General features: G+C 41.3%; 2 protein-coding genes across 2 annotated transcripts; both read left to right on the top strand.

Moving 5' to 3' along the window:
* Positions 1-2,314: 2,314 nt before the first annotated feature.
* Positions 2,315-7,097, top strand: LOC121626654 (serine protease 27-like). Its single transcript, XM_041965281.1, has 6 exons — positions 2,315-2,439; positions 3,888-3,905; positions 4,346-4,511; positions 4,882-5,141; positions 5,432-5,565; positions 6,204-7,097. Exons 1-6 carry the CDS (start codon positions 2,382-2,384, stop codon positions 6,609-6,611), a joined length of 1,044 nt encoding a protein of 347 aa, XP_041821215.1. The 5' UTR covers positions 2,315-2,381; the 3' UTR covers positions 6,612-7,097.
* A 2,001-nt stretch (positions 7,098-9,098) lies between these two features.
* LOC121626741 (serine protease 27-like) lies at positions 9,099-13,873 on the top strand. Its single transcript, XM_041965410.1, has 6 exons — positions 9,099-9,215; positions 10,664-10,681; positions 11,122-11,287; positions 11,658-11,917; positions 12,208-12,341; positions 12,980-13,873. Exons 1-6 carry the CDS (start codon positions 9,158-9,160, stop codon positions 13,385-13,387), a joined length of 1,044 nt encoding a protein of 347 aa, XP_041821344.1. The 5' UTR covers positions 9,099-9,157; the 3' UTR covers positions 13,388-13,873.
* Positions 13,874-21,681: the final 7,808 nt, after the last annotated feature.

The raw sequence follows: 21,681 nt of genomic DNA on the forward strand, positions 1-21,681 counted from the left end.
TTGTCATATGTCCATATTTGTATCAGACGTTGGACGTCACGTAAAAGCCTTTAATTAAAAATAAGAACAGTGTCAACACTGTAAACATTAGTTTTCCCGCTGAGAACTCCTCTCCCGGCTTGTTCTGCAGGACAGGCACAGCATGAGAAATATGCTGCCAGCAACTGCTGCGTTTCACACGAAATAAAATATTGATTTTGCCCTGTCATATCACATGATTGAGTGCCTGGCACGTCTGAAGCCTTTAATGGGTGCAGTTGAAATGTGTTTAGAAGATACGTGGGTGTGTTCGCCTCTCTGTCTGGTGTGCGAGGGCAGAGGGATCAGAAGCTCGGCAGAATCATCGTTATGCAATCCAGCGAACGGGTGCCATCATACGCCTGTTCGTTGTGGCTGGAAGGTGGCACAGGTATGCAATAGGGAAATCATTGTTGAAATCCTTGCCCCAGTTTGAAAGAAACTAGTTTTCTAGTCTGACTGGTTTTAAAGAATTTCTTATGAGTTTTGGTCTCATTGTGAAAACAGTGAAAATCCAGATCGCTCAGTGGGTTTAGTTTGTTGACCTTTGGTAAGCTAACGTTTGAGTAGCTTTTCTTTCACAATTAAGATATTTTAAGATTCTGCTCCACAGATGTGCCACTTATTATTATTACAACTGATCAAGCCAAGTTCAGACAAAATTTGTTACTCAAGTTGGTTAATTAATAGATAGAATTGATCAGGCATCTCAAACCGATTCCATAAAGGGCCGTGTGGCTGCAGGTTTTGGTTCCAACCAAGGAGGAGCACCCTGGGCCAACCAATCAACATCAAAGGATCACTTAGTTATCAGCTGAAGACTGAGATCAGCTGATTAATTGATTCCAGCCTGCAGCCACACGACCCTTTATGGAATCTGTTTGAGACCTCTGGAATAGATTAATAGACAGGGCTGGAAACTGGTCACCGGCAAGCTAACTGTTAACTAGCTCGCTGGCTACCGCTAATCAGTCACGATAGTTCCCAGAGCATCTCTGTTCTCTCTCTACTGTTCTGTTCACTTTCCACCTACCTTTTGTTCATCATTTCATTAAATAAAATGTCATTCGAGAGGTAAAATAAAAGTTCTTGAAGTTAACGAGCTTGCTAAACGTGAGCTAGCAAACTCTTTAGCTCAGTTTGGTTGCTGACGAGATAGTTCTGTAAGTTTCCGCAGTTTATTCAACGGAAGTTTTATCATCGGGTTGTGTGTGAGTGAGCGAGCACGCACGTGGGCGGCTGCATGAACTTTAGAAGAAAAGACGTGAAGCAATCCACGAAAACCTGACATGCAGCATTTTTCCAGCTTAAATCAACATTCAAAAAAAAAAAACAAAAAACAAGACACAAACCAGACAAACAATAACACTCGAGAGTACAGGAACAAGTTCAAGTTCAAGCTCTTTTTGATTTGGCATTGAGATGCATAACGGCAACAGGATCATTGATTTTACTTATTTCAACCATAGAGAAATAATAATCAGATAATGCTTTATGCAAAGTGCAACGAGCAGGCTGGACACTTGTCAAAGTGTCAAAAAAACAAAGACGATTAAAGTCACTTTTAATTGTCGAAGTTAGCGTCACCTTTTTCTAACTACAGTGCGGTCTGACTGTGAACTTCCTCTTTGAGAGCATTAAACGTTACGCTGAACTCCCTCCATAGTCTCAACAGCAGGTGCTCGTACTGCTCTTTACTGTAAGGTGCACAGGTAGCAGAGCAGGAAACATTTCCCTGTTGTTTGGCAACTGCTGAATGGTTTACCGTCAATCAGAGCAGCCAGAGTGGCAGGAAAGATGTTTCAGAAACTGAAACAGTGAAGCGCTGAATGTCTTGTTGAAAAGCATTATAATTAGTTACCACACAGGAGTAGTGGCTAAATGCAGCTGTGAGTCCTCTGTGTTCTCAGAGGAAACTAACAGTGAATGGTCAAATGTTCGTTTATTAGTACCAAAATCTGCAGATATGTCATTTTTAATTGGCTTTTCACTTTTTTTTAGTGTCTTTGCGATTTGATTGAGAAGTGTGAGGTCACCATGCTTCCAACAATAGATAAACTTTTATAATATGAGACGATAACTGTGGCCTCGGGACTGTAATCTCGCAAAAAACAGTCACATATATGTCAAAATGATGTGGATCAAAAAACCCACAGGCCAGTTCACAACACCAGAGCTTTAAAAACACGTGAGTCTGACTCGATGCTTTTTTTCATGGCTTCGAGCACAAGTTATGTGGAGAGGCAGGTAAAGGTGGCAACTATATGATGACAGTTTGATGGCATGTTTGACACTGTGGGTGGAGCTACGTATAAGAATAAGGTATTTAAAGGTGAGGACAAAGTGAAGGAAGCACCGTGAAAATGGATCTCTGCAAGGTTCTGTGTGGCATAACAGTGGCGATCAGTCTCTTGTCCAAAGGTAAGATAGACACTTTGATTTTTCTTTATAATGAAACTTTTTTTTTTCATTACTTGGCTCATATCAAGGGTTGAAGAAGCACAAGACTATCATGCTACTTTACTTAAAATGATGTGAGGGCACTTTTAAGTACAAGTACAAAAGTAGCTTTTTAGAGGCTACTCTTAAGTGATACTTTTCCATCTGGGTACTGTGAAAGACCAGCCACGCACTCCGCAGGCCACCGATGTTCTTCAAAGGGATGAACATCGTTTCTATATCAGAGGGATTTTTCGCAGAAAGCTGCATGAGGGGGGGGAAGGGTCAAAACAGTCTTCCTGAAGAGTGTCAAAACAGCAGGAACTGTGGGCTGGGCTTCAATTTCATCACTTCATCCAAATGACTGACTTTTATAACGTTATCACTCTGGTGTTGTAGCTTCGGTTGCACAGATTTTAGGGATATGAGGCATGTTAATATAATGTATAGAAAATTACATCCTCATAAGCAAAAATACCAGCACGGAAATATCAGATGAAAGTATGGAAACACCTTCGCATTTAAAAAAAAACACTAAAATTGACATAGTTCAAATAACATCTGGGGTGCTACGAAATATGATGTTCGTATTTCTACATTCAGAATTGTTTTACATGTTTAATTTGTCGAATTTAATGAAAGAAACATGTCCTATTTATGACACAACTCCTCTACTTTTACTTCTTATTATGGTTTAATAGATAATTGACTTTAACTTAGGTTGTATATATTATAGGGACATACGAATATCAGCATTTGAGGATGCTGCAAGGACATGACACCACAATGAGCAATAATACCAATGCAGGCATTTTAGACCATTTGGTTTGTACTAAAGTCATAACTGACAAAAGTCATTAACAAGGACAGCAATAATATTGGCATACGCCTTTCGGCAACACCAGCCAAGTATGAAAACATGAATATCAACATCTTGTCAGTCATTGTGGTAATATTAAAGAGGATGTCCCTGCCATATAAATAACAACAGTACAATAACATGGCTGTTACACAAATGAAACCTTACAATTTGGAGTCTTCCTGCCCTCAAAGCAGTCTGAGAGTCCAACAGTTTTTGAACGCTGTGTAACTGAGAGAAGCAACAAGCAGCGAGATAATTGACAAGGCGTGCAGCGGTAAATCTGTATTGTCAAAGTAAAATATCATGTCAGTCAAATGAGAGGGATCAGGGCTCTGAGTGGAGGTTTGGTGCAGCTTGTTACGCAATCAAACAGTGTTGATTTGAAGAATATGGGACCTAGACTGTGACATTCAAAATCAAAACAGTGCTTTTAAATATGAGGTTTGACAAAATTCCGCTTCTTGGCTTTGGTGTTTTAGACCACAGTTAAATTTCCACGTATTTCGTATCTTTTTGGTATACAATATCAAATGTGCTAATGTTTCTCTGCCTGTGTTCTGATTTTCAGGATGCCATTCACTGCCAGGTAAGCATCCAGCTTTGCAAGTTATTCAAGTTTCATTTCCTCCTTTTAGCCATTTGGAAAATAGATAACACAGCAGGTAGAACTAGCCTCATGCAGCTCAACCACAAGGGCGGACTCGAGTCTGTCATCTGTCACCAAGTGCAGTGTCTGAGCAAATCTGCCTTCAGGCAAAAAAAAAAGCTAAAGTCATTTGTGAAGTTCACTTCTGACAGCTGGTTTGGACACAATTAACTGTCAAACTGCTTGTTTTATCCGACAGCGGATGCATGATGTAGCATACCTTTTTTCTAAAAACAGAAAAATGCCGTAAGACGTACATTTCTTTATCTACACAGCAAAATGTAAGGTGCAAGGTGTGCACCAAATGGGCTTCGTAGAGAGGTTTGGAAGTTTTGTTGCTTACGCTCCATGTCTAACACACTTCTTCACTCCTCCATCAGAATGTGGCATGGCTTCAAATAACCCCAGAATTGTGGGAGGTCAAGATGCGGCTCCAGGAAGCTGGCCCTGGCAAGTCAGTTTAAGCACTGAGTTCTCTGAAGCCTTCTGTGGGGGGTCCCTAATTACCAGCGAGTGGGTGCTGACTGCTGCTCACTGCATATCACCGTAAGGGATCATTGTTGCATGTTTTCTTTTAGAAGCTTTGTGTTTTTAGCTTGTTAGCTTACAACATAATAGAGTTGCAAGACAACATGTGTCTAGAAATATGAACAATGATGTACAGACCTTATGTTGCTTGTATTTTATTTATTTATCAGTTATTTAGCAGGTCATGTCCTTGACCTAGTCTACATACCATCTTCGCCTCATGCACCACTTAACCAATTTGCATATTAAGATCCAATCGCAATTGCGGCAAAAGCAAGACAACTTACAGTATTAATACTGGGTGTAAATGCAGGCTATCTAGAGACAGATGTTAGCACCACTCAGTCACTCATTCTTAATTTTGTTTTTTCTTTGTGTTAAAAAAAAGGTATGACAGAATAACGGCTTATCTGGGCCGCCACAACCTGTCAGATCCAAACCTCAATGAAGCGTCACGGACAATTAATGAGACCGTTTGCCATCCTGCATACGACCCCCTGACCTTGGACAACGACATATGCCTCCTGAAGCTGTCGGCCCCTGTGAATTACACGAACTTCATATATCCAGTGTGCTTAGCCTCAGAAAACAGCACTTTCTATGCCGGCACAAGCAGCTGGGTCACTGGTTGGGGTGCTGATGCTAATGGTAAGCTAATTAACAATAAAAAGAACATAGATGGGCCGTTATGCATACTGACATTTTTGTATAAAAGTGGCTCTCTTGCTTTAAGCTTGTCCATTGATAAAGTGATTCTGACATGCTAATAATGCTCAAAAGATCATTGTGAGTATGCACAATTTTTTTCACTTACATTGCTGCTGCCAGGGTCCTCACAAAACCCTCGGCTCTACTTTCTCTTTATGTTCTTGCCTTCTTTTGCTTTTGTGTCTTTTCCGCACCAATTTGAATCTCACTGTTCAAACATCTTCAACCAGGTTCCTATCCCAACATCCTTCAGGAGGTGAAGGTGCCAATTGTGGGAAACAACGAGTGCAGTTGTTCCTATGAAGGAATCACAGACAACATGATCTGTGCTGGGTACAAAGACGGAGGGAAGGATTCATGTCAGGTGACCGCCACTTTTTCTGTGTTTGCTATGGAATGATTTGTTGACTCTAGGTCGACAAATGTACTTTAAAGGGAGGTGGGAGAGAGAGCAAGGCAAGCTACAGAATAGCATCCTGGGGACATGGAATCAGTCTTGAAGTTTTAGCTACGTGGCAGCTGTTGTATCTAGTGGATTGGTTGCTTAAGACACCTAAACCAACAATCTTGATTCACATACCAGAAATGTATAAAATCATCCGTGTGCTGCAGATGATGCACACTAGCTTGTCTTTGTCTGCCTGAAACCTTTTATTTTACTTTCAGTCAAACTTGTTTGGTCTGCTGAGAGGCTTTTTTCCTTTCGATGGAGACCAACCATTTCCCGTTGCTTCCAGCCTTCATGCTAAGCTAGGCTAAACATGGGTATCCATTGACTGGACACACAGATGGAGCTGAAATCAATTTAATTTCATAACTCTCGGTCACCCATTAAGCTTTTCGCTTTACTGATTAAAATAATGTTCAGTATTTCAGTATTTAATGTTCAGGAGCTGAGACTTTAACAGTTACCAAACAGCACAGCAGGGTTTATGCTTCAGCCAGGTGGACATTGTAAAAAGACATTGTATTCCAAAAACAGTCATCAGTTTCTTTCCACAGGGAGACTCAGGGGGGCCAATGGTGACCAAATATGGTGATGTGTGGGTCCAGAGTGGGATCGTGAGTTGGGGCGAAGGCTGCGCCAGGCCTTTGGCCCCTGGAGTTTACGCTCGTGTGTCCGAGTACCAGGGATGGATCAGCAACATCACAGGCAGCAGCAAACCAGGCTTTGTTACCTACACTTCCTCAGGAACCGACAGCGACGAAGACTTCATCTGTTTTCCACCCACTACCACTACCACCACCACCACCACCCAGTCACCTCCATCCACATCTCCCAACGTCACTCGCGATGGCAACAGCATATTTGACGGTGGTGAGAACGTAATCCACTTCTCCCACTTCACTCACTTCATCTCACTCTGTGTTCTCTTTCTTTCGCTCCATGTTCTGGTTGGCGACGCATAACATGAAAGCGAAAGTATTTAAGGTAAAAGGTTTCTGTGCCTCAGTGTCTCAGCGGACTGTTGGGTGACTTGTCTTTAATTGAGGAGTAACTCAACACCACACTGAAAAGCAGCATCTCTGTGGGAAAATTTCAACTGGGGGTGGACGGCAACGTGCCCTGTTGCACCTGCAAGCATAACGGGCAGTGATGTCCTGGCCTACACCTGTGCATGACTGCATCAATCCACTAGAGGTCAGCAAACACAACATGTCAGTGTGGTGATGAGTTGCTCTTTAAATTTGATGTTGATTTTCCAAAAGTTTAAAATCAGTATTCTAATAAAAAGTTAATAATTTAATAAACAACAGATGGTTGGGTAATATCTGACACACTATAATAACTGTGTAATAATAATAATCTGCAATACACCTTGATTGAAAGTTTTGATTGTCTTGTAAAGAAATATTGGCTTCCAGGCACGTGTAACAATAAAAATACAATAGATATTGTTTTGTGTTTTTGCGTTCTTTACACATTGAGCAGACATGGAGCAACATTAGTGTTTATTTAAAGTGTTTAAGGCCACCTGATGAATGCCTGAATGAACTGACCACTAAGATTATTGGTTACAGATTCCATTAAAAACAAGTAAGACTAAAAATCACCTGTTTCAGACGTGTCTGCGCTATTAGCAGTTTCCCTCAAGAGATGTCCTCTCTAGACTTCTCAAAAGAGGTTCCACGGGTCATAAAATTCATGCTTGAACCCGAACATAGCTGGATATGTATGACCCAGAGTTGAGATGGACCCATCAATTAATAGAAAGTTGGGACAAGGACCCACGCAGAACCAAGAAATGCCAGACCTCGACTGGCAGACACAGACCTGATCGGCACTGATTTCATAGTTGATTGACATTAACAAGTTAGCATTGATGTACAAGTTGTGAAAAAAAATATTTTGTTCCTAATTACCTCATGCAACATTGTTTTTTCACCTTATTTCCCGGCACACACTGATCCACCACTACAGCTACACTCCCTACAGGTCCAGGGTCAGATGTTGGGTCCTTGTGGACCCGTGAAGACTTCTCCCTCTTAGGTGGTTTAATTTAAAGCTACAATAATTGTTTTTTCTGTTAACTGTTAACTAGCTCGCTGGCTACCGCTAATCAGTCACGATAGTTCCCAGAGCATCTCTGTTCTCTCTCTACTGTTCTGTTCACTTTCCACCTACCTTTTGTTCATCATTTCATTAAATAAAATGTCATTCGAGAGGTAAAATAAAAGTTCTTGAAGTTAACGAGCTTGCTAAACGTGAGCTAGCAAACTCTTTAGCTCAGTTTGGTTGCTGGCGAGATAGTTCTGTAAGTTTCCGCAGTTTATTCAACGGAAGTTTTATCATCGGGTTGTGTGTGAGTGAGCGAGCACGCACGTGGGCGGCTGCATGAACTTTAGAAGAAAAGACGTGAAGCAATCCACGAAAACCTGACATGCAGCATTTTTCCAGCTTAAATCAACATTCAAAAAAAAAAAACAAAAAACAAGACACAAACCAGACAAACAATAACACTCGAGAGTACAGGAACAAGTTCAAGTTCAAGCTCTTTTTGATTTGGCATTGAGATGCATAACGGCAACAGGATCATTGATTTTACTTATTTCAACCATAGAGAAATAATAATCAGATAATGCTTTATGCAAAGTGCAACGAGCAGGCTGGACACTTGTCAAAGTGTCAAAAAAACAAAGACGATTAAAGTCACTTTTAATTGTCGAAGTTAGCGTCACCTTTTTCTAACTACAGTGCGGTCTGACTGTGAACTTCCTCTTTGAGAGCATTAAACGTTACGCTGAACTCCCTCCATAGTCTCGACAGCAGGTGCTCGTACTGCTCTTTACTGTAAGGTGCACAGGTAGCAGAGCAGGAAACATTTCCCTGTTGTTTGGCAACTGCTGAATGGTTTACCGTCAATCAGAGCAGCCAGAGTGGCAGGAAAGATGTTTCAGAAACTGAAACAGTGAAGCGCTGAATGTCTTGTTGAAAAGCATTATAATTAGTTACCACACAGGAGTAGTGGCTAAATGCAGCTGTGAGTCCTCTGTGTTCTCAGAGGAAACTAACAGTGAATGGTCAAATGTTCGTTTATTAGTACCAAAATCTGCAGATATGTCATTTTTAATTGGCTTTTCACTTTTTTTTAGTGTCTTTGCGATTTGATTGAGAAGTGTGAGGTCACCATGCTTCCAACAATAGATAAACTTTTATAATATGAGACGATAACTGTGGCCTCGGGACTGTAATCTCGCAAAAAACAGTCACATATATGTCAAAATGATGTGGATCAAAAAACCCACAGGCCAGTTCACAACACCAGAGCTTTAAAAACACGTGAGTCTGACTCGATGCTTTTTTTCATGGCTTCGAGCACAAGTTATGTGGAGAGGCAGGTAAAGGTGGCAACTATATGATGACAGTTTGATGGCATGTTTGACACTGTGGGCGGAGCTACGTATAAGAATAAGGTATTTAAAGGTGAGGACAAAGTGAAGGAAGCACCGTGAAAATGGATCTCTGCAAGGTTCTGTGTGGCATAACAGTGGCGATCAGTCTCTTGTCCAAAGGTAAGATAGACACTTTGATTTTTCTTTATAATGAAACTTTTTTTTTTCATTACTTGGCTCATATCAAGGGTTGAAGAAGCACAAGACTATCATGCTACTTTACTTAAAATGATGTGAGGGCACTTTTAAGTACAAGTACAAAAGTAGCTTTTTAGAGGCTACTCTTAAGTGATACTTTTCCATCTGGGTACTGTGAAAGACCAGCCACGCACTCCGCAGGCCACCGATGTTCTTCAAAGGGATGAACATCGTTTCTATATCAGAAGGATTTTTCGCAGAAAGCTGCATGAGGGGGGGGAAGGGTCAAAACAGTCTTCCTGAAGAGTGTCAAAACAGCAGAAACTGTGGGCTGGGCTTCAATTTCATCACTTCATCCAAATGACTGACTTTTATAACGTTATCACTCTGGTGTTGTAGCTTCGGTTGCACAGATTTTAGGGATATGAGGCATGTTAATATAATGTATAGAAAATTACATCCTCATAAGCAAAAATACCAGCACGGAAATATCAGATGAAAGTATGGAAACACCTTCGCATTTAAAAAAAAACACTAAAATTGACATAGTTCAAATAACATCTGGGGTGCTACGAAATATGATGTTCGTATTTCTACATTCAGAATTGTTTTACATGTTTAATTTGTCGAATTTAATGAAAGAAACATGTCCTATTTATGACACAACTCCTCTACTTTTACTTCTTATTATGGTTTAATAGATAATTGACTTTAACTTAGGTTGTATATATTATAGGGACATACGAATATCAGCATTTGAGGATGCTGCAAGGACATGACACCACAATGAGCAATAATACCAATGCAGGCATTTTAGACCATTTGGTTTGTACTAAAGTCATAACTGACAAAAGTCATTAACAAGGACAGCAATAATATTGGCATACGCCTATCGGCAACACCAGCCAAGTATGAAAACATGAATATCAACATCTTGTCAGTCATTGTGGTAATATTAAAGAGGATGTCCCTGCCATATAAATAACAACAGTACAATAACATGGCTGTTACACAAATGAAACCTTACAATTTGGAGTCTTCCTGCCCTCAAAGCAGTCTGAGAGTCCAACAGTTTTTGAACGCTGTGTAACTGAGAGAAGCAACAAGCAGCGAGATAATTGACAAGGCGTGCAGCGGTAAATCTGTATTGTCAAAGTAAAATATCATGTCAGTCAAATGAGAGGGATCAGGGCTCTGAGTGGAGGTTTGGTGCAGCTTGTTACGCAATCAAACAGTGTTGATTTGAAGAATATGGGACCTAGACTGTGACATTCAAAATCAAAACAGTGCTTTTAAATATGAGGTTTGACAAAATTCCGCTTCTTGGCTTTGGTGTTTTAGACCACAGTTAAATTTCCACGTATTTTGTATCTTTTTGGTATACAATATCAAATGTGCTAATGTTTCTCTGCCTGTGTTCTGATTTTCAGGATGCCATTCACTGCCAGGTAAGCATCCAGCTTTGCAAGTTATTCAAGTTTCATTTCCTCCTTTTAGCCATTTGGAAAATAGATAACACAGCAGGTAGAACTAGCCTCATGCAGCTCAACCACAAGGGCGGACTCGAGTCTGTCATCTGTCACCAAGTGCAGTGTCTGAGCAAATCTGCCTTCAGGCAAAAAAAAAAGCTAAAGTCATTTGTGAAGTTCACTTCTGACAGCTGGTTTGGACACAATTAACTGTCAAACTGCTTGTTTTATCCGACAGCGGATGCATGATGTAGCATACCTTTTTTCTAAAAACAGAAAAATGCCGTAAGACGTACATTTCTTTATCTACACAGCAAAATGTAAGGTGCAAGGTGTGCACCAAATGGGCTTCGTAGAGAGGTTTGGAAGTTTTGTTGCTTACGCTCCATGTCTAACACACTTCTTCACTCCTCCATCAGAATGTGGCATGGCTTCAAATAACCCCAGAATTGTGGGAGGTCAAGATGCGGCTCCAGGAAGCTGGCCCTGGCAAGTCAGTTTAAGCACTGAGTTCGCTGAAGCCTTCTGTGGGGGGTCCCTAATTACCAGCGAGTGGGTGCTGACTGCTGCTCACTGCATATCACCGTAAGGGATCATTGTTGCATGTTTTCTTTTAGAAGCTTTGTGTTTTTAGCTTGTTAGCTTACAACATAATAGAGTTGCAAGACAACATGTGTCTAGAAATATGAACAATGATGTACAGACCTTATGTTGCTTGTATTTTATTTATTTATCAGTTATTTAGCAGGTCATGTCCTTGACCTAGTCTACATACCATCTTCGCCTCATGCACCACTTAACCAATTTGCATATTAAGATCCAATCGCAATTGCGGCAAAAGCAAGACAACTTACAGTATTAATACTGGGTGTAAATGCAGGCTATCTAGAGACAGATGTTAGCACCACTCAGTCACTCATTCTTAATTTTGTTTTTTCTTTGTGTTAAAAAAAAGGTATGACAGAATAACGGCTTATCTGGGCCGCCACAACCTGTCAGATCCAAACCTCAATGAAGCGTCACGGACAATTAATGAGACCGTTTGCCATCCTGCATACGACCCCCTGACCTTGGACAACGACATATGCCTCCTGAAGCTGTCGGCCCCTGTGAATTACACGAACTTCATATATCCAGTGTGCTTAGCCTCAGAAAACAGCACTTTCTATGCCGGCACAAGCAGCTGGGTCACTGGTTGGGGTGCTGATGCTAATGGTAAGCTAATTAACAATAAAAAGAACATAGATGGGCCGTTATGCATACCGACATTTTTGTATAAAAGTGGCTCTCTTGCTTTAAGCTTGTCCATTGATAAAGTGATTCTGACATGCTAATAATGCTCAAAAGATCATTGTGAGTATGCACAATTTTTTTCACTTACATTGCTGCTGCCAGGGTCCTCACAAAACCCTCGGCTCTACTTTCTCTTTATGTTCTTGCCTTCTTTTGCTTTTGTGTCTTTTCCGCACCAATTTGAATCTCACTGTTCAAACATCTTCAACCAGGTTCCTATCCCAACATCCTTCAGGAGGTGAAGGTGCCAATTGTGGGAAACAACGAGTGCAGTTGTTCCTATGAAGGAATCACAGACAACATGATCTGTGCTGGGTACAAAGACGGAGGGAAGGATGCATGTCAGGTGACCGCCACTTTTTCTGTGTTTGCTATGGAATGATTTGTTGACTCTAGGTCGACAAATGTACTTTAAAGGGAGGTGGGAGAGAGAGCAAGGCAAGCTACAGAATAGCATCCTGGGGACATGGAATCACTCTTGAAGTTTTAGCTACGTGGCAGCTGTTGTATCTAGTGGATTGGTTGCTTAAGACACCTAAACCAACAATCTTGATTCACATACCAGAAATGTATAAAATCATCCGTGTGCTGCAGATGATGCACACTAGCTTGTCTTTGTCTGCCTGAAACCTTTTATTTTACTTTCAGTCAAACTTGTTTGGTCTGCTGAGAGGCTTTTTTCCTTTCGATGGAGACCAACCATTTCCCGTTGCTTCCAGCCTTCATGCTAAGCTAGGCTAAACATGGGTATCCATTGACTGGACACACAGATGGAGCTGAAATCAATTTAATTTCATAACTCTCGGTCACCCATTAAGCTTTTCGCTTTACTGATTAAAATAATGTTCAGTATTTCAGTATTTAATGTTCAGGAGCTGAGACTTTAACAGTTACCAAACAGCACAGCAGGGTTTATGCTTCAGCCAGGTGGACATTGTAAAAAGACATTGTATTCCAAAAACAATCATCAGTTTCTTTCCACAGGGAGACTCAGGGGGGCCAATGGTGACCAAATATGGTGATGTGTGGGTCCAGAGTGGGATCGTGAGTTGGGGCGAAGGCTGCGCCAGGCCTTTGGCCCCTGGAGTTTACGCTCGTGTGTCCGAGTACCAGGGATGGATCAGCAACATCACAGGCAGCAGCAAACCAGGCTTTGTTACCTACACTTCCTCAGGAACCGACAGCGACGAAGACTTCATCTGTTTTCCACCCACTACCACTACCACCACCACCACCACCCAGTCACCTCCATCCACATCTCCCAACGTCACTCGCGATGGCAACAGCATATTTGACGGTGGTGAGAACGTAATCCACTTCTCCCACTTCACTCACTTCATCTCACTCTGTGTTCTCTTTCTTTCGCTCCATGTTCTGGTTGGCGACGCATAACATGAAAGCGAAAGTATTTAAGGTAAAAGGTTTCTGTGCCTCAGTGTCTCAGCGGACTGTTGGGTGACTTGTCTTTAATTGAGGAGTAACTCAACACCACACTGAAAAGCAGCATCTCTGTGGGAAAATTTCAACTGGGGGTGGACGGCAACGTGCCCTGTTGCACCTGCAAGCATAACGGGCAGTGATGTCCTGGCCTACACCTGTGCATGACTGCATCAATCCACTAGAGGTCAGCAAACACAACATGTCAGTGTGGTGATGAGTTGCTCTTTAAATTTGATGTTGATTTTCCAAAAGTTTAAAATCAGTATTCTAATAAAAAGTTAATAATTTAATAAACAACAGATGGTTGGGTAATATCTGACACACTATAATAACTGTGTAATAATAATAATCTGCAATACACCTTGATTGAAAGTTTTGATTGTCTTGTAAAGAAATATTGGCTTCCAGGCACGTGTAACAATAAAAATACAATAGATATTGTTTTGTGTTTTTGCGTTCTTTACACATTGAGCAGACATGGAGCAACATTAGTGTTTATTTAAAGTGTTTAAGGCCACCTGATGAATGCCTGAATGAACTGACCACTAAGATTATTGGTTACAGATTCCATTAAAAACAAGTAAGACTAAAAATCACCTGTTTCAGACGTGTCTGCGCTATTAGCAGTTTCCCTCAAGAGATGTCCTCTCTAGACTTCTCAAAAGAGGTTCCACGGGTCATAAAATTCATGCTTGAACCCGAACATAGCTGGATATGTATGACCCAGAGTTGAGATGGACCCATCAATTAATAGAAAGTTGGGACAAGGACCCACGCAGAACCAAGAAATGCCAGACCTCGACTGGCAGACACAGACCTGATCGGCACTGATTTCATAGCTGATTGACATTAACAAGTTAGCATTGATGTACAAGTTGTGAAAAAAAATATTTTGTTCCTAATTACCTCATGCAACATTGTTTTTTCACCTTATTTCCCGGCACACACTGATCCACCACTACAGCTACACTCCCTACAGGTCCAGGGTCAGATGTTGGGTCCTTGTGGACCCGTGAAGACTTCTCCCTCTTAGGTGGTTTAATTTAAAGCTACAATAATTGTTTTTTCTAGCCACTTGGAAACAAGGTGGAAACACAACAGTGTTATGTGACAATCCAGCACATCCCGCAGTTACAGAGCAACATGATCAATCACGTGGAGTCCTGTTTCTGGCCACCTGATTGAGTCCAAGAACTGGTGCTGATTCTCACTATGAGCAAATCCTTTCCAGAATGCCTCGTCATTTGATTCATCTTTTAATATAAAGCTTTAAACTGAGATTTTTGTTGTTGATTTTTGAAAATGCTGGGATGCTTGGTAACACACGTTTTGACAAAACATATGCAGCAGCGCACGGAAATTGTGGCAAGACCTAGGTCAGAAAAATAAATCAACATTTCGTCACAAGCTAGCCATCCAAACCTGACAGACTGGGAAATGTGGTTTGTTTTCCAGCCCTGTCATTTTCCATAGAGCTCCTCAGGGGAACGTGCATGGTCTACACACACACACACAGACACACGCACACGATGTGGGTGCCTGCTAACCTGGCAGGGAAGTGCAACTCATTTCCCTGGCCTGCAGGATTAATCGGGTGAAAAATTACATGCACTGATTCCAAGTGTGTTTGAGCACTCATTAGGTGTGTGTGCTTAAGTGTGTATGAGTCATCCCTCTGATGATGTGTCGAGGCATGTTGCTTTGTGCATTTGTGTTTCACATCGGCCTTAAATGCCCTTCAAGGTTCACAAACTCCCTCTGAAATGAGACCTAATTGGGCCAGGTGTACCTTATTTTTCATTTCCCTTCACTTTTTTCATTTTAATTTTCAAATATTCACACACGAATGCGACTACTGTCCCCCGCAGGCCACTGCAGAGAATTTGCGACAAACCCGAACTCCAATATGTTCTGGGTGGCTGATCAGAAAACTAACTTGCAAGCAGCCTGAAGCAACTGAGACATTCTCGTTGTCATTCTGTGCCCCAGTCTCAGCGGTGTAAAGTGTGTGTTTGTGTTGTTCTCTGCGAGCTACAGTGTGAGAAAAGTCCACAAAGATGACAAAAAGCAAATCTGACTCAGGGGCCAGAAACACCTTCCGGAAAATTAAGTTGATTTCTTTCCTTGAAGTGGTACTTTGTTTCCGCGTGGCACACCACTTAAAAACCTCGACAAACAAGATAAACTCACTGTCTCTACTTTAAGCAGCCAGAGGATGAGTGAGGATTTTATATAAAATGCCTCCACACGTTGCAACTGTTTAGCAGTCTATGATTGGTTATTGATCATTCGAAAGAGCAGCGGGTCTGCTACCAACCTATTGCAACCAAGTTTAGCAAAGACTCTCTCAATTAGCTAACTGCACTGTCAGGTGGACGCTGTATGAACGTATGCAAAAACAGAAAGCAGTCATTTGCAAACTGTGTTTTCTGATTTCTTAGTAACATCTTCGATCCAATCATGTGTTCACAAAGTGGTGAACCTTGCTCCATCCTCGCTTGTGCTTGTGCTTTCATACCCAATCATGATCCTATCACCTGTTATCAACCTGTTTACCTGGAATGTTCCAAACAGGAAAGGACCTTCAGGATCGCTAAACCCTATTATCGGTAAATCTTAAATTCCACACTGTGCCAGCTCATGCACACTGAAAACAGGAGGAGAGGAGGCAAGACCAACCACAGGACATAGACTGGGTCTGGGTGGGTCTTGAAGCATTTTATTAAATGTAGGTCACCATCTAAAACTGTGGACAAAAGTCTGAAGTCCTTCTTGTGTCTGCTGACATGCAAAAAAAAAAAACTTCTTGTGGCACAAAATAAAACTCACGGACTTCAGCCAGAAATATTAATAGAAATATTCAGAAAGGAAACGCTGCCCTTCCTTTTGCCTCTTTCTTAGTAAGCTATATGATTCATTTTGATTATATGGACACAATATCTTTATCAATGTCAGTCAGTCAAGCAAACAGGCTGAGGAACTTGTCACTTCTTTCATTTTTATTTTCATTTTGGCTAGTTTTTGCCTTTTTTTGATAGAGGCAGCTTGAGAGAGACAGGAAAGAGGGGAGAGAGTCAGGGTGACACACAGCCAGGGGCTCTGGCCCAGGCTGCTGTGGTAAGGACACAGCCTTGGTACATGCGTGGGTGTGGTGTGCTCTACCAGGTGAGCTATCAGGACGAAAACATCACTGAATATTGGACCAAAACAGGCCTTAAACACCGAACAATGGGCTAAAACACACGTGAATACCAATGTAAAACAGGGACTAAAAAATAGTATAGAAATATGCATCAGTGTTAAACTAGAGTAGTGCTAAAACACCAGTCAATATTAGCCCTAATCGGGGGTAAAATATCAGGGAATACTGGACTAACAACTGTCAAATGATCTGTGCAAAAACAGGATAAACAGATACCAATGACTTGTGAGACATGATAAATAGCAGTACACTGCAGAGCTTGTTGCAGCTCTGTCTCAGTGCTGACTCACTGTTTAGATGTAATGACTCATGGTGAAGATAAGATGCTGCCATTGTTAGTGAGGTGAACCTCTGCACCTCATCACTGTTATACAACCAACTGTGGAGAGCCATTATCAATCTTACTTTTTTACCCTTAAATTGGTAAAAAGGTAGTATGATTACTATTGGAAGTACTAGTAATAGGAGTTATAGGTACCATTTTGTTGCCATTGTCATTTTTACTACAAAATTCTGCAATATATTGTTTAGTAGCATAAAAACAACGTCATTATCATTGATTATAGCCATAGAAATGAAAATAAAATCATGATTTCTGAGGAAGTACAGTTATCTCGAATTAAAAGCCACATTAAAGTAGAGCGAGTGGAAAAGCCAGAGTCAAAGCAGTAGTAGCAGGTAAATATTACAGTAGCAGCAGTAGTAGTACTTGCACTTGAGGGACCATCAGCTCTGTAATAGCAGTAGCTGTGGCAGCCAGAGTAGCAGCTGAATCATGCGGCCGTGGCTCACTTCTATTTCCCTCAACTCATCCTCCACAAACATCTCATCAGCTCTGAATTTACTGTAGACTGCTGTGTTTTCTGCGAGTTTCCTACTCTTCTTCTGGGCAGGAAAAAAAAACCCATACTTGTATCAGTGTCTGACTAAGCGCTGAGTCACTGCTGTGGCCTGCTGTGTGTGTCTGCATGCACATCTCCATCTTTGCCTTAGCACTGAGTAAATGTGCAAGCGAGCGTGTGTCTGTACGTGTGACATTGAGCTTCTTTTCACCCTCCCACCCAAACTTTCCTCCAACTTCGTCTTTGTTTCCCTTCTTTCATTCCTATGTTGATTTCTAAGTGTGTGTGTGTGGTCATGTTCTTCTATACAGTACACGTGGGGTCCCACCTCCAGGAACTGACGATGCGGGGTCTAACGACTTTGTGGGGACCTGCATTTTGGTACAATGTAAATGAGTTTGTGTGTGTGCTCGTGTGCTGCTGATGCAAACAAAAGTCAGTTCAGGACTGTAGCTGAGGCTGCAAAGAGGAAGATTAAAGCAATTTACTCTTATGTCTCTCACCCACACTTGATCTCTCTGTCTCACACACCCATGCACACAGTTCTATACAGATTTGACTCACTAAGCTCGCTTTGTTTGGTTATAAATCATGTTGATGCATATTGTCTTCACAGTGCAGTGAGCGAGGTAAAGGTTTTCAGGTGTGCAAGACAACTCAAATTTTGAAGCAAACACTCATATGTATTCAGGAGAGAGAGAGAGAGAGAGAGATTGACTTAACATTAAATTCATGAACACTTACTCTACCAATGACTGCAACCACTACTTGCCTAACCTAACCTTAACTGAAGTCTCCGTCCTAACATGTATTTATCTACATTATGGGGACTTGGGTTTTGTCCCCACAATGTGAGTAACATTGTGGGTCCACACATAGTCTGTCCATTATTTTACTCTGCCACTCTCAAAGTGCAGCAAAGCCTCTGCAGCGACATAAAGGGATGACGGTGCAGCTGTTCAGTTCCACACTGCCACACTAACTCGACACAACAATGTCTAAACTTTTATTCTCCCTACTTAAATCTACACGAAATTCAAAAGCACCACAAACTAAATCTGTGTTAATTGTCTGAGTTGCATAAGTAATTTTCTCTTTGCCCTGCCCTGCAACCACAGCACTTGCTATTAGAGAACACATTAGCATGTTTTTGAATGCTAACTATTTTGTTAGCATTCAAAAACATGCTAAAAACATGATATTTTCACAGTTTTCATAGTTAGTTGTGTTGTTGTGTATATGGAGTGAACTGCACATGGTTACATTCCACGGACGCTACAGAATGTGGAAATTCCAGTTTCAGTGCAGCTCTCAGCGCTGTCGTTGATATGTGACTGACAGCTTCATTAACCAGCTGTGGTTATTGGTATGCATTGAGTGTCTCAGCAAGTGGAAGTATTGCCCTTCCATCCCAGCCCGGCCCTTCACTTCGATCTGAGCAGACTGTGCTGATTAATGTCTGTCTTGATGTCTTGATTGATTGATTGATTGACTAATTGAAAGGATATTGACATCTGGTTTTCTAAAAAAGCCTGCCAAAAGTCTACAAAATGAATTCATCTTCAGCATTTTTGTGATGTTTGTCATTTTGACGGAACCATAATTTAAGGAATGGGATTTTGATCTCCATACGTGGCTACAAGGAGGATTACAAATTAATTCAAGTACAGCCTTTTAAGGAAAGTAGGTTAAGAGACCACTGTATTCAGAATTAGTCCATCTTGTCCTGTATTCTGCTCATGTCTTGAAAAATAAACCCAGTTGAAGAACATGGCTTATCTTGGAAGAAATTAATTCTCTGAATGAAGCTGAGCCATCACATGGCTTTTGCAACTCCCTGTCGGTAAAAAGTTGAATTGATATGGCTGAATTAAAAAACAAAAAACAGCTGGACTGATGTTTAATGCTGATTAGCAAATGTTGGCATGTTAGCACACTGAACTACAACCCCAATTCCAAAATAATGGGATGCTGAAATAAAAACAGAATGCAATCATCAGCAAATTCCCAACAGTTCCTGAGTCCATGTAGTAACATCCTTTATCCAATCATGTGATCACAAAGTGGTGAAGCTCCCTCCATCCTCACTCATAAACCACTGAGCCTTTCCAGGATGCCCCTTTCATGCCCAATCATGATGCTATCACCTGTTACCAATCAACCTGTTTACCTGTGGAATGTTCCAAACAGGTGTTTTTGGAGCGTTCCACAACTTTCCCAGTCTTTTGTTGCTCCTGTCCCAACTTGTTTGACACATGTTTCTGCATCAAATTCAATATAAGCAGATATTTATAAAAATCAATGAAGCTGATGAGGCCAAACATTAAATATGCTGTCTTTGTGCTGTTTTTAATTGAGTATATGTCAAAAAAGATCAGCTTTGTCATTGTGACCATGTTAAGATGCTGATGTTAGCATCTGGATAAACAAGCCAAAAAGATAAGAGGACACTGTGAAAGTCAGATTAACAAATTAAAGCAGAGAAGAAGAAGAAGCAGCAGCCAGGAAGAAAAAAAAAGGGGACTCTGATAACGTTATTGCACAGGGAGGTGGTATATTGAGCAGAAGTGATAATTTGAGGCCTTCCCCTCCGCTCAGCTAGATACTGATAAGATTCTTCATAAGGTAAGGAAGGGCGGAAGGGGGCGGAGGGTGGAGGAGAGTGTAAAAAGAGAAGATTTTGTGTCCTTGAATGAAGCTGGAGGAGAGGTAGTGTGAAAGTATAACAGGAATAAATCCTCTGTTCATGGTTTTCTGCTCGCCCTCTAATCTGCTAATCTCTGTGCCTGGATATTTCTATCTTTTCTCTCACCCCCTCTGTTTTCTTTTATTCCTCTTCTCTTCATTCTCCTTATCATTCTATGTTCGATCTTTTCCAACATTTCTAACTTTATTGCCCTTCTTCCTCCTTCTTCTGTCTTTCTCCCTCCTTTATTATATATTTTATGACTCAATTCCCTTACTTTATCTTCCTATCAATTTTCCCTCCTCCCTCCCACAAAATCTCATCCTCCTCCTTCCTCATTTTTGTTCTGGCTCTCCTCCTTTCCCACGTTTGCCATTCCCCGGCATCACTTCATCCCTTCTCACCCCTGTGCAGTTAAAACAATCTGACACTACATGGCTCATTCGACTGGGAATTGGATTATTTTCGTTGGAGAACTGAGCTGCATCAGCAGGAAACAGAAACCTCCCAGAGGGTCAGTTTCAATTCAGCATGAACAAAGATGAGATGGATATCATTTTTTCCAGATTCCTCTGGAATTTGTCTCATGTTCCTAAATTGCTTTTCATATGAGATAAGTCTGCTCGAGGGACGATTTAAGGGATTCAATAGAAATTGGCTTATGCCAATATTTCATCCAAATCTGATCTATAAAATTGTCCTCAGTGTGGATAAATGGCTGTGATTGGAGGCATTCTTTGACCCCAGCCGGTTCCCATTAAGTCGATTTATAGATGGTTTGACTGCATCAACAGATTAGGAGGCTGCTATAAACTGTAGATTTGGGAGAACACGTTAGCATTCATTTGGAGTCCTGTTTGTGGCCACCCATCAACGTGATAATAATGACTCCGCTTTTAGCTCTGTTTTTGGTCTCCACCAACTCTTGAGGGAAATACGTGGACCTTTAGCTGCTAAATGCTCCACTATGCTCACCTGTTAGTTGCTAACTTTGTCTGCCGGTTACGGCCACTAGAGGCCACTAACAACAAGCAAAACCACGGGGCATAATAACCTGCTTTTCACGGACGACCTGTACAGGCGTTTTTCTGTTGAGGACGTGCTGGATATATAATCTCCCTCCTCTGAACTCGTGAGTTTCAGCTAAATTTCTTCTTAACAACAGATTTTTCTCTCATTACAAGCTGCTCACATCATCCCGCGTTACAAAGGCTTGACATTTCCGCTTCATTTCACTGCAAACGGCTGGTATCTGCGGGAATGTATCAACATAAATATCGGTTTAAGTGGGAAATTAAATTCTGGATTAAGGATTTAGTCCTTTCTTCTCCTTCATTCATCCCTCGTCTTCATCCTGTAATCTTCTTCTCCTCCCTCTAAAGACCAGACGGCTGAAATCATTCGGTTCCTCTCCAGCAAAGGTTGTTCTTCGCAGCAGATTTAGCTCCTCATCAAAACTCATGTCTTTAACTTGCATCCGTCCGTCCTAAGTGTCTTTCTATGCCCTCAGCATTTA

This window comes from Chelmon rostratus, chromosome 23 (genome assembly GCF_017976325.1).
Source record: "Chelmon rostratus isolate fCheRos1 chromosome 23, fCheRos1.pri, whole genome shotgun sequence".
Taxonomy (NCBI): domain Eukaryota; kingdom Metazoa; phylum Chordata; class Actinopteri; order Chaetodontiformes; family Chaetodontidae; genus Chelmon; species Chelmon rostratus.